Genomic DNA, 13,085 nt, shown 5'->3' with positions numbered 1-13,085 from the left:
TCCACAATTTTTACAAAAAAAATAGTTTAATTTTATATAAGCCAAATACTAAGCTTTTTCCAAAACCCAAAAGATCAAGCCCTACAAACACGGGATGCTACACGTGCAGTAATGTGTTACATTGAAAGAACAAAACCATACAGGAAGATGAAACGGCTGTTTGTCACCTTTGCGGATAACATTATGGGGAAAACAAGTAACTAAAGGTACAGTGGTGGCCAGATGGATCTCAGACTATTCAAATATGCCACCAGCGGAACAATTAAGCTCAACAAGGAAGAAAGGAGCATCCATCTCCTTTATAGCAAACACACCATCCCAGGATACCTGTATGGCAGCTACGTGGTCATCCATTTACACATTCACAAAAGACTACTGTATAGTCATTCAAAAGACCAAGGAAGCTCAGGTGGGGAAAGAGGTACTAAAACATCGGTTTAGAAACATAAGTCCATCTTTATCCCAATCACCTCAAATCTAACTTACCGCTACATAATCGGTGCACAGCATGTGAATCCGGAAAATATTCATGTTGCAAAACAAATAGTTTGTTACCTGCAGGTGTACTTTTGCAGCTTGAAGAATTTTCTGGATTCACAAGCGACTCACCCATCTCGACCAAGAAGATGGAAATAAAAAAAGGGGGAGAAAAAAAATCTGAAGATGGCGGCCAAAGGTGCGTGCTTCCGGAAGAGATACAGCATTACAGGAACCACTAAATGGGCAGAACTGTCGACATACAACAACAAAAACAAAAAATAAAGGACTACAGAAAACTCAAGTTGGGAAATTCCAGACTCAACCACTAGATGGCAGAATAAAGCCCTTCATGTAAATTCAGAAAATTCTCCAAGCTGCAAAATCACAAGTAAGAAACTATTTGTTTTGTAACTGTAAGTGGTGACCTATATGTGAGATTTATTAAGTACTCTAGAGATTTGATCTGCCATTTCTTCTGCTTTTTAGGTCTCAAAGTGTCCTTTGCGCCCCACACAGTGCCAATACTGTGAACTTGAGCTGTCGCACAACAAAGTGAGCGACCATGAAGATTACTGCGGCACGCGGACAGAACGCTGCAACGGTTGTGGTCGCAATGTTATGGTGAAAGATTTACAAGCACATCCTACAGTTTGCGGAAAAGTGACTGAAGACCAGAAAGTAAATAGGGAAAGACTGCTCTCGCGTTATAACCATAGAGATAATGGTGAAACCTGGTTTGATGCGCAGACCACCTTTGGAGAAGATCATATAAGATCCCACCCGAGGATACCCAGACAACTTCAAAGCCGATTTTATAAAAATATTCATCACTCATTGGAAGGGGACAATAGAAGGCGTGGACAAACCATGCAAGTTGACCAGAATCTAGGTAACTGTCTAAATTGTGAATTTGGTTTACTGAAGTGAGAAACACTGAATTCAGGTATTACTTTTTTTTTTTTCTTTCTTTTTTTTCAAGGCACACGTTTATTTAGTCGTGACAGTTCTGTGTGAATTGGAATTCTCTGACACACACTGTTTTATTCTGTTATTTTAAATAGCGTTCCGTTTCCCTCATTTCCAAGAGTTTCTTCTGAATATACTATATTCATTCCTATTTTGGAGTACATTGGCAATCCTGAATTCATTATAACATTTCTTTTGACTTTGGCTCATATAGTTTGATCCTAGTATGTTTCTGAATAGCAGAACAAGTCTTGTTACTTCTTCAAAATGTTTCTGAGACAAAAATGTATTGTAGTGTAGTTTGCAGCAATGAGAAGATCTCACTTCAGATCATAAGCATTTGAAAAGTCTTCCTAAACCGGTCATAAAATTACTTTAATAACAATCTTGTAGATGTGTGTAACACATGATGTAGGATTGGGCAATAATAGATCGAAGACATAATAAGCAATGGCTTAAACTCTATACCAATCACCTTTACCCTTAAATAAACTAAAGAAAAGTCTGAAGTCTGAACAGTTATGGGGCCCACATCCACTGTTGCTTTAGGTAGACAAACCTTAAAATTCTCGACCCCTCCCTTCCATATAAATCTTTTTAGCAGAAGGGGGATACAACACCAAAATTGTATCATCATAGGTATCTGGGTTTACATCTTCACATTGGAAAAAAGTGGTCAACTATGCAACTATCCTTGAGCAAGCTTCAAACTTCTTGCCCAGACCTTACCATTTATATTAACTACCTCAAATTGAAATTTGAGTCATGCCGTGTGTGAATTGGGTCAACAAAAATCCTTATCATGGCTTAAAATCGAACGGGATGTTTAACTGTCATCCTCTTTTAGGATTTTTGTTTCCTCAGGTATTTTGACATATTTGCTCCAATAAAGTAGGCAATCCAGCCAATCAGTGCATGCAGGAATGTGCTCAAAGTTGTGGCTGCTCAGCCCTGAATATGAGCAGTTGTATGTATATTGTGTCACTAGACTGTGCTAAAGACCGACAAAGTCTGGCTTTCAAAGCTTTGCTATCTTTCAAAATAATGTGTCTATCACCTTTAATTGTGGAATGTGTCTAGTAGTTGTAAAATAGTTTATTAGGGAAATTATCCATAAAAGATTTTAAGACAATAAAACTTTTGTACATTTTAAAATTGACTTGCACCCAATTATCACCCCCTCCAAAAACAAACAGCCTATTCAAACTCATCCTTAAAACTCTGTTTGACAGTAAGTATAAAACATGCAATTCCTGCTGCCACACCAAGATGGCGTATTTTGGACAACAGCTCAATTGCCTCCAAACTTTGAAATGTTGATATGTTAAAAACAAGGGTCTTAAATACTTTAATAGGGACAGAATGCGAAAAACACAATAAGTACATGAGACGAAATCCATTACCAACCTGAATCACATTGCACCATTTACAAGGCAAAAAGACTGGATTACACCCACTCTCACCTTTACAGAATTAAATGTTAATATAGTGTAGGGTATCTGGGCCAGATAGGGGAAGACTATATCCTGGCCAAGGGTATGTAATGAGAACCTGATGGATGGCTTCTTCCTCAATTAGGCCATGTCCAGACAACCGGCAACCTTTCCCACAGATTGTCTCAGAGCTTACTTTACTGGGAAAGGGTGACCAAGTTTCAATTGTACCCTAATAAGAATGTATTTTTCGAGATTCCTTAACCTTTTCCTGCTTCCGTTGCCAACCGTTTTTCACTACCAAGGATTTCATCCCAGCACATTTTAGACACCCGGAATGTGTCTAGGTTCCTTGGTATCTTTCTGAAAGGGCTTACATTTGAGGGCCAGGAAGAAGAGGCACAGCCTTTATTTTATCACAATATTTACATTAAACTCGAGATGCTGATCCATTTCCTGACTTCGAGGTTTAGTGATTGTGAGGAGGAGGTTGTGGAGGAGTTTGGTATTCGTCAGCAGCTGTTTTCATTTGATCTCGCTATATCAGTTCCTTTTGTTTTTGTACATTTTACACCATTTATGGATTTTCAGTACTATGGAGTCGGAGCAAAAAAAACTGCAGTGGCAGGAAAACAAAAACCTTCACATGGGAAGAGATAATTTGGAAACTGAAGCTGTGATTTAGGAGTAGGTATTGCCACTAGATAAAATGGCCAATGATGAAGCTCGATTAAAGACGAAAAGATTGGAAGACCATGACTGCTACAAGTAGCAAATAGAATAGTTGTGACACTGTTAGCAACTCTGCTGCTCGCATTTTATGCTTGAGCTTCTACAGGATAGCTCAGACAGGGTCCAGGACAAGCCATGTGCTATTCTTGTAAGACATGGTGCGATATCAAACCTGCAATTCCCTTAAGCATCCCTTCGTCACAGACAAAATCAAGATATCCGCAACAGTCAGCAATAAAACAGGTAGCCCAGAGACCCCTTCAAGCATTAGCACTTTGCACCCTAATGGCATAGGCATATTTGGTCTTGTGCTGTGGCCATGGCTACCTCATTGTCCTGAGTATTCTTCACTAAAAGCACATCACCTACTTCTGAAATCTCTCAGGTGCATTCAGCATTCATCAAACTAGCTGCTGAAACAAATGAAAAGTACATAGCACAGCTACCCTCCTGTCATTTTGTTTTCTGACCGTGTTCAAGATCACTTTTAACTGTCATTGTATTTACATAGCTCTTACTACCCCTGACAAGGCATCAAACTGCTTTTTGGTGAGGCACAAGCTACTCTGAACCCAAAAGGATTAGTGGTGGATTAGTATAAGAAAATAAGAGTTTATTTGAGCAGAAGAGATGCAAGTCTGTTAGTTGGATTGAATAAGATAATGGAAGGATAGAAGAGGGAATCATTTATAAAGTATTATTTGGAGGATCATAGCAGTAAAATGAGGCTTGGGATGAGTAAAAGGAGAGATGGAGGAGGGGGAAGAGTCTGTAAAAAGGGATTGGGGGATCATAGTAGTAAAATGTGGATTGGGATGAGTCAAAGGAGGGATAAATAAGGGAAGAATTTAGAGAGGATTGTTTGGGAGAGTATAGTAGTAAACTGAGATTTGGGGTGAGGAAGTAGGGATAGAGGAGGGAAGAGTCTAGAGAGGGTTCTTTGGGAGATCTTAGTTGTAGAATGAGGTTTAGGATACATCCAAGAGTGGAGGTGGATGATATATTGAGAGAGGTATAGCTGTAACTTCCCCCTTATGTTCTGTAATGTTGCCCCAAGCCGTCTCGACCTTGTCTGCCACCTTCCTTAAATCTGCATGCAAGAGCTTAATGTCGATGAATACTGTCTCTGTATTTTCTGGTGTCCTGAGTAGCAGCCAACAGTTCAGCTCATGACCGCTCTAGATCTCCCTCTGGCATTCCCTCCTCTGCATCTTCTCCTCCTTGTTGTGTAAGCCACCATAGTGTTTGGCGTGGTGTGGTATATCGAGTGATGGTGTTGGCAGAGTGCGAGCGTGCTGCTCTGTCCTTGCCCATGTTGGTTGACTGCAGTAGTTAGGGTGCCTCCCTGCTCAAACAAATATGGATGTCTTCCCTTGCCTAGTTCAGTGACTGTGGGGCCCTGTCATGTCTCCGATACTGCCACACCCACTTCTCCGATCAAGCATTGGCTTGGGCTCCTTGAAATCAGCTAGTTTTGGGGCTACTGTGTGCACACACCACCCCCACTTCTCGATATCTAGCTTGTCTTTCCCCACTGCTCCTTGGAGTTTGTGCTGTTAGTCTCATCACAGAGAAGCGCCACAATCCCTCCTTGCTGGTGGCTACTGTGGTGGTGGTGGTGGAGGAGTGGGAGTGCCCTCGGTGGACACAGCTGCTCGCTGCATCAATGACTACTCGCTCATGCCCGATTAGTGCTCAATTCTGGGTACGCACTGCACCTCTAGTAAGGCGACACTGGGCCTTTCTCAGGGTCACTAGTATTTTGGCCCAATATAGTTTGCAACGGAGGCCAGAGTGGTGCTTAGGGTTTCACCGTTGACAGATCGGCGGGGACCCACCAGTCTTGTTGCAATTTCTCACACGCTGTGGGGTGTATCAAGGGGTCTGCTCTGTGACGCTTCTCCCCCCCCCCTCCCAACCCCCCCCCCCCCCCCCCCCCAACTAAGGCCAAATCATCTGTGAGTGTGCATAGTCTGCTGTTCCCTGTGCACAGCCCCTGCTGGCCTCCTTTCAGGTGCTGGGTGTCCCTCATGAGTTGTTACTACAGAGTCTCTCACTGTTCAGGGACCGTGATCAGAGACTCACCGCACCGTTGACCTCGACGTCCAACTGCAGGGCTGGCTGCTACTGTCCAACTCTGTCTGGATCCATGTTCGCCTGTTCAGCCCTCCAAAGGGCACTGCTAATATGACTACTAGTTACTGTGTGTCTCTTCTCCTGTCTGCCACTGCACTTCCCGTCAAGCTGAGCATCTCAGCACCTTGGGGGCGGGGAGGGCACTTTGTCTTCTATGTGCTGCAGTGGCTGTCCCGGCATGCACGAGCACATCGCCCACTCTCTGCTCCAGCCAACCCTCAAGGCCCTGCTGTCTCTGCCACGATAGTCTCCTCATGTCCTTAGCACAGGGATAGCGGGGCATAGGTCTCACGAAGCCCACCTCCATCGCAGTCGACTCGATCCCTGCCTCTCTGTGGCTGTTGCTTGTTTGGTCTCAGAGTGCTGGCAGCTTCACAAATTTTACGTCGTTTTTGTGGTGCAGGCCAGGGCCCAGATGGGTCTCCGGCCCAGACAACTCCTCTTGTTAATTACTGGGTGGTTGCATCTGCCATGCAGCAGGATTTTGTGTGCAGCTAGCGATATAGTCTGTGCAGGTGCTTTGCAGGGTGTCGGGCTGCTACGCAGGGAAACAGGATTATGTAGAATTTAGTGTAGGCTGGCTGAGACTTCACGTCCTGTCAGCCATGTTGCCAGGCCAATACCAAACCTCCCACCCCCGCTTCAGATTTAAAGTATTATCAAGCCTTTATGGAAGGCTCCTGTTAATCATATGGAGGCTATCCAAATGTGGGGGAGGACAAAGCTGATTGAGACTTGGATTCCTGTTCAGTTATATTATAATTTTCTAGTTTATCATAACGTGTACTATCACTATGTCCTATAAAGTTTGTTTTCGTCTTTTTCAAGGTGGTGAACAAGAAAATGTGCAAAGGAATCTGGTTCCTGGATTGACTTCTCCTGGTTGGGAAAGTTCAAATTCTGATTACCTGTTGGCATTTAGTCTACAAAATGAATTTCCTTCCAGTAATGTAGACCAAAAATCAGACCGCTGGAGAGAATTCTATTCTAAAGATCGCAGTCCATCCAAGTACCCTCACGAACGCACCACCAATGACCTTTTCTCACGCAATCTTTCTATTCCAGTAAATAATACAACCGAACCAAAATGTAAGTACCTCTGTTTTATTCATTAATAATGACCATGTTTAATTAGTGCTTAGTTGTATACTTTGCGTTTCAGACTTGATGAAGTGTACTTCAGATAATCTCTAGTGTTTAGGTAACCATGTCACCCTGGTTGCCTTTCCTTTAAGTACTGATAAGGAAAGATTTTGAATTGAGGGTCCCATGCATTTCGCACTGACCATAACTGTAGTTTGACAGTTTTGCATCATGGGATTTTAACTTATTCTTAACCTCATATGACACCTATGCCTTCTTTCACCTTCGCAACGTGTCAATAATTGGTTCTAAGGAGAAGAAAAGATGATGTAATGTCTGTGCTGGGTAATCTCCATCTAGTCTCTAAGATTGAAAAAAAAGTCCTGGGAATGCCGGGTTGTGGTGAGGGACATTTTACTTTCTTTGGAATTGGGTGTTCTGCTTCAAGAACTGCTTTTCACCATGTGGCCTAGATATCGCTGTAAGTGTGCATTTAAAATGTTTTTTTTCTGTTGGGCAGAGAGATGGGACTTTGGGAGTTGCACACATTGTGAAACAATCAAAATTGGTTTTGTGTAGTTCTTCATGATGCCCTTATGGCATTTCCAAGCATTGTGAGTAACAAGTGTTGCTATTACCCAAAGTAATAATACTGAGTTTATCAAACTTATAAGGACGGAAGGCTCAGTCAGCCATACAAGCAACCAAAATGCCAACTTGGGGAACTCAACAAATGGTAGCACTGATCCAATTTGCTATCCTAACGTTTCATACTCTCAATGCTAGGAAAATCAGTATGTTCCAATGTACTTTAGGAGCAATTGGTAGAGGTAGGGTTTCTAGTTTTTTTTTCTTGTGCAGTGTTGGTAGGCTTTTCTGGAGGAACTGCTTCTATACCAGCAAGTAGATAAATGGGTGTGTTCAAGATTTTAGTAAGGTTGCCTAAAACTAGTTCTCATGCTGCTTTTTGCCCTAAGAGTGCTGCCTGATAACCCAAAAGGTTACCCAGAACAGGCTTTGACAGAGGATCTTGAATTTGTGGTGCTTTACGTTGTCTTTTTTTTTTTAGGCAAATATCCAGATGGACTCCACTCTGAAAGGGAGCATAAGCGGGGTACACACTTTCTACAGAGTATAGTGCAGAGTATAGTGCAGAGCAATTTGATACGAAGAGGAAAGAAGTATAAAATTAAAATGTTTCACCATGCTCTCTACCATTCATAAGACATTAATGATGGATGCAGCAAATCATTTACACTCTTTGTGGAATCTCAGCTTTCCTAGTTTGACAATTGGAGGTTGAAGAATATAGCCATTTGTCTATTTCTTTAGCTAAACTAGTTATCATATACGTTCAGCCTGAAGATTGCTTCACTGACTCCCACTAAAGGTTAGAATCCTGTTCAAAACTGCTTGCCTCATTTGTAGATGTGGTTACTTGCCTCTCACATAGGTCTTCTTGCTATTGTCCCACTTGGAATTTATGAAGTAAATATAAGCACCTCCAGGCTCGCTTCATTTTAAGCTCTGCATTAAAGATAGAACCTATAGTTTCACAGGCATTCATTCTAGAATTGTTTGCCGTTAGTGCTTTGAAAAACGTCTTTGCTGCACTTAGTGAGAAAGACAATGAGCACTCATTTATTTTATTATTAGAATTTGCAGTACGTTTAGCTAAATACTTGTTACAGTGTTGATGTCATAAACGCAGTTAGCCGGTCAGTCAGTCAGTCAGTCAGTCAGTGTGGTTGGAAGTCCAAATGAGATTATCTGATGTCCTAGGCAGGTTTCCTCTATCCAGATCTTCATGTTGCAGTTATCTTTTCTTGAGCATGTGCATAAAATAGCTAATCCGTTTCCTATTCTGGTTACACCAGCACCTTTGCAGTATTTCTTTCTCCTTCACACCCTTATGTGTATTCCTGCCCAGACACTGGTGAGCTTTTTGATCCTGTTTTGGAGGTATTCCCTATTCCTTCTTTTAGGCAGATAGTCTCCTCCATGCCATTGTAGAAATGTAAAGCTCATATCTAAACTGTGTGCTACAATGAGCATGTATACAAATCCTGTAATTAAGTATGGATTTTCATTTCAGGGAATAGTGACAGAGGTGGTGGGGTTGGTGTGGGATAGAAAGAATACAAGAATATTGATTTTGCTGGGAAAGTGGTAAGTGGTATAATGACCTTCACACTGCAGGATTTTAACTGTCTAGCCATTTTAGGGCAATAGATATGTTTAATAGTGATTCAGTTGATGGTCTTATTCAGTAATTGCTACTAAATAGAATGAGATGGCATAAAAGGAGATGGTTTAATAAAAAAAAAAAAAAGAGTCAAAGATAACTTTACAGTCTAGTGTTTACACCAGTGCATATTTCTAATATGGCTAGCGTCTGACCATTGGTATAGCATTTTAGAATCGAGCAATGGTTGAGATTCTGCGTGAAACCTGATGTGCAGCAGATGTTTTTGGATCAGACATTTTTATGGTCTTTCTGCCCCATATATGATTCTGTGAGTAAGCAAAATTAAGGGTCACTGTTCACCTTATTTTTTAAGAATGCCAAGGAAGAACTTGGTTTGACACCAACAAAGATGGCCGCAGTGAAGAGTGGCTCTTGTGCCAATTTTAAAATCTCATTAATATGTGGATACAAATCCGACCCATATGGCTAAAAACGAGCAGTCTTTCAGGCAGAAGAGTGGGTGCGCATTACAGAAAATTAGTTTGAAGATAGGATCTCTTATGCCGCTGATCTAGGAGCCAGTGAGAATTTGGGCCTACCAACATGCCGACAACCGCAGCCCTGATTTAATAGAGATGTGCAGATGTGGTCTGCAGTTTGTGGGCCTGACAGTGGAATAGGGCTGACTCCTAGCAGTGGGTGCCCAGCAGACAAAGGATCACACCAGCAGAGAGGCAAAATCCTGAAAGGGAGACTGTGAGTCTCGGATAGGGCCACAGCTGATAGATGGAAGGAGCACTCGTAGGGAACAGGGTGGCTGAGCGCAGACCCCAACGGGAGACTGAGCTTTGTGGCTTCTGTTGGGCGTTTAGACCGAAGATCCACAGACTCCCAGGTAAGTAAGGCCCGTGGATGTTCCATGGTTGCAGCCCAGTACAGACAAGAGGACAGAGGCACAGGGCCCGGGCCAAAGACTGACAGGAAGGCAACAGGAGACTGAGAAAACAAAATGATTGGTCTGGAGGAAATGGAAGCAAGCAGAAGAGAAACGGCTCCCTTAAGACCCCAACAGAGTATTCTGGGGCACTACACATCGAAAGGCTTGAGGTACGATGGTGCTAGAGGAGTGCGCATTGGCGGGAACAGGCCAATTGCAGGGCAGATCGGATCAAAGGCCCTACAATTCCTCAAAAAGAAAAAAAAAGTAAACTGATCTCAACCTTCCCTTTTTCCTGTGAAATCTTCAGAGGAAAGAGAGGTTAAAGTACTGAAAACAAAGCAAAGGAGTCTACTCTAATGAGACCCAAACACCCCCCCCCCGGCACCCTCATAAACCGCTACATGAACAGCACTAAATTAAGATCCTTCAGAATGAGAAACGCTGTAGGAAGTTGGCTCTGTATGTGCTATTTCAAAGTAAGGAATAGCATGCACAGAGTCCAAGGGTTCCCCTTAGAGGTAAAATAGTGGTAAAAAGAGATAATACTAATGCTCTATTTTGTGGTAGTGTGGTCGAGCAGTAGGCTTATCCAAGGAGTAGTGTTAAGCATTTGTTGTACATACACATAGACAATAAATGAGGTACACACACTCAGAGACAAATCCAGCCAATAGGTTTTTATATAGAAAAATAACTTTTCTTAGTTTATTTTAGGAACCACAGGTTCAAATTCTACATGTAATATCTCATTCGAAAGGTATTGCAGGTAAGTACTTTAGGAACTTCAAATCATCAAAATTGCATGTATACTTTTCAAGTTATTCGCAAATAGCTGTTTTAAAAGTGGACACTTAGTGCAATTTTCACAGTTCCTAGGGGAGGTAAGTATTTGTTAGGTTAACCAGGTAAGTAAGACACTTACAGGGCTTAGTTCTTGGTCCAAGGTAGCCCACCGTTGGGGGTTCAGAGCAACCCCAAAGTCACCACACCAGCAGCTCAGGGCCGGTCAGGTGCAGAGTTCAAAGTGGTGCCCAAAACACATAGGCTAGAATGGAGAGAAGGGGGTGCCCCGGTTCCGGTCTGCTTGCAGGTAAGTACCCGCGTTTTCGGAGGGCAGACCAGGGGGGTTTTGTAGGGCACCGGGGGGGACACAAGTCCACACAGAAATTTCACCCTCAGCAGCGCGGGGGCGGCCGGGTGCAGTGTAGGAACAGGCGTCGGGTTCGCAATGTTAGTCTATGAGAGATCTCGGGATCTCTTCAGCGCTGCAGGCAGGCAAGGGGGGGATTCCTCGGGGAAACCTCCACTTGGGCAAGGGAGAGGGACTCCTGGGGGTCACTTCTCCAGTGAAAGTCCGGTCCTTCAGGTCCTGGGGGCTGCGGGTGCAGGGTCTCTCCCAGGCGTCGGGACTTTAGGTTCAAAGAGTCGCGGTCAGGGGAAGCCTCGGGATTCCCTCTGCAGGCGGCGCTGTGGGGGCTCAGGGGGGACAGGTTTTGGTACTCACAGTATCAGAGTAGTCCTGGGGTCCCTCCTGAGGTGTCGGTTCTCCACCAGCCGAGTCGGGGTCGCCGGGTGCAGTGTTGCAAGTCTCACGCTTCTTGCGGGGAGCTTGCAGGGTTCTTTAAAGCTGCTGGAAACAAAGTTGCAGCTTTTCTTGGAGCAGGTCCGCTGTCCTCGGGAGTTTCTTGTCTTTTCGAAGCAGGGGCAGTCCTCAGAGGATGTCGAGGTCGCTGGTCCCTTTGGAAGGCGTCGCTGGAGCAGGATCTTTGGAAGGCAGGAGACAGGCCGGTGAGTTTCTGGAGCCAAGGCAGTTGTCGTCTTCTGGTCTTCCGCTGCAGGGGTTTTCAGCTAGGCAGTCCTTCTTCTTGTAGTTGCAGGAATCTGATTTTCTAGGGTTCAGGGTAGCCCTTAAATACTAAATTTAAGGGTGTGTTTAGGTCTGGGGGGTTAGTAGCCAATGGCTACTAGCCCTGAGGGTGGGTACACCCTCTTTGTGCCTCCTCCCAAGGGGAGGGGGTCACAATCCTAACCCTATTGGGGGAATCCTCCATCTGCAAGATGGAGGATTTCTAAAAGTCAGAGTCACCTCAGCTCAGGACACCTTAGGGGCTGTCCTGACTGGCCAGTGACTCCTCCTTGTTGCTTTCTTTGTTCCCTCCAGCCTTGCCGCCAAAAGTGGGGGCCGTGGCCGGAGGGGGCGGGCAACTCCACTAAGCTGGAGTGCCCTGCTGGGCTGTGACAAAGGGGTGAGCCTTTGAGGCTCACCGCCAGGTGTTACAGCTCCTGCCTGGGGGAGGTGTTAGCATCTCCACCCAGTGCAGGCTTTGTTACTGGCCTCAGAGTGACAAAGGCACTCTCCCCATGGGGCCAGCAACATGTCTCTAGTGTGGCAGGCTGCTGGAACCAGTCAGCCTACACAGCTAGTTGGTTAAGTTTCAGGGGGCACCTCTAAGGTGCCCTCTGTGGTGTATTTTACACTAAAATGTACACTGGCATCAGTGTGCATTTATTGTGCTGAGAAGTTTGATACCAAACTTCCCAGTTTTCAGTGTAGCCATTATGGTGCTGTGGAGTTCGTGTAAAACAGACTCCCAGACCATATACTCTTATGGCTACCCTGCACTTACAATGTCTAAGGTTTTGTTTAGACACTGTAGGGGCACAGTGCTCATGCACTGGTACCCTCACCTATGGTATAGTGCACCCTGCCTTAGGGCTGTAAGGCCTGCTAGAGGGGTGTCTTACCTATACTGCATAGGCAGTGAGAGGCTGGCATGGCACCCTGAGGGGAGTGCCATGTCGACTTACTCATTTTGTTCTCACTAGCACACACAGGCTTGTAAGCAGTGTGTCTGTGCTGAGTGAGGGGTCTCTAGGGTGGCATAAGACATGCTGCAGCCCTCAGAGACCTTCCTTGGCATCAGGGCCCTTGGTACTAGAAGTACCAGTTACAAGGGACTTATCTGAATGCCAGGGTGTGCCAATTGTGGATACAATGGTACATTTTAGGTGAAGGAACACTGGTGCTGGGGCCTGGTTAGCAGGGTCCCAGCACTCTTCTCAGTCAAGTCAGCATCAGTATCAGGCAAAAAGTGGGGGGTAACTGCAACAGGGAGCCATTTCTTTA

General features: G+C 44.4%; 1 protein-coding gene across 4 annotated transcripts in view; it reads left to right on the top strand.

Moving 5' to 3' along the window:
• The window catches only part of TRAFD1 (TRAF-type zinc finger domain containing 1), a 175,448-nt gene that overhangs the window by 54,887 nt on the left and 107,476 nt on the right, over nt 1-13,085 (top strand). For all 4 annotated transcript variants that reach the window (XM_069214817.1, XM_069214816.1, XM_069214815.1 and 1 more), the window contains exons 5-6: nt 967-1,369; nt 6,576-6,836. In XM_069214817.1, the coding sequence (XP_069070918.1) occupies nt 967-1,369; nt 6,576-6,836 (664 nt within the window). The remainder of the gene's footprint in view (nt 1-966; nt 1,370-6,575; nt 6,837-13,085) is intronic.

This window comes from Pleurodeles waltl, chromosome 11 (genome assembly GCF_031143425.1).
Source record: "Pleurodeles waltl isolate 20211129_DDA chromosome 11, aPleWal1.hap1.20221129, whole genome shotgun sequence".
NCBI classification, from domain to species: Eukaryota; Metazoa; Chordata; class Amphibia; order Caudata; family Salamandridae; genus Pleurodeles; species Pleurodeles waltl.
The sequence above is the reverse complement of the archived record's forward strand: the minus strand, read 5'-3'. Positions and strand labels throughout refer to the sequence as shown.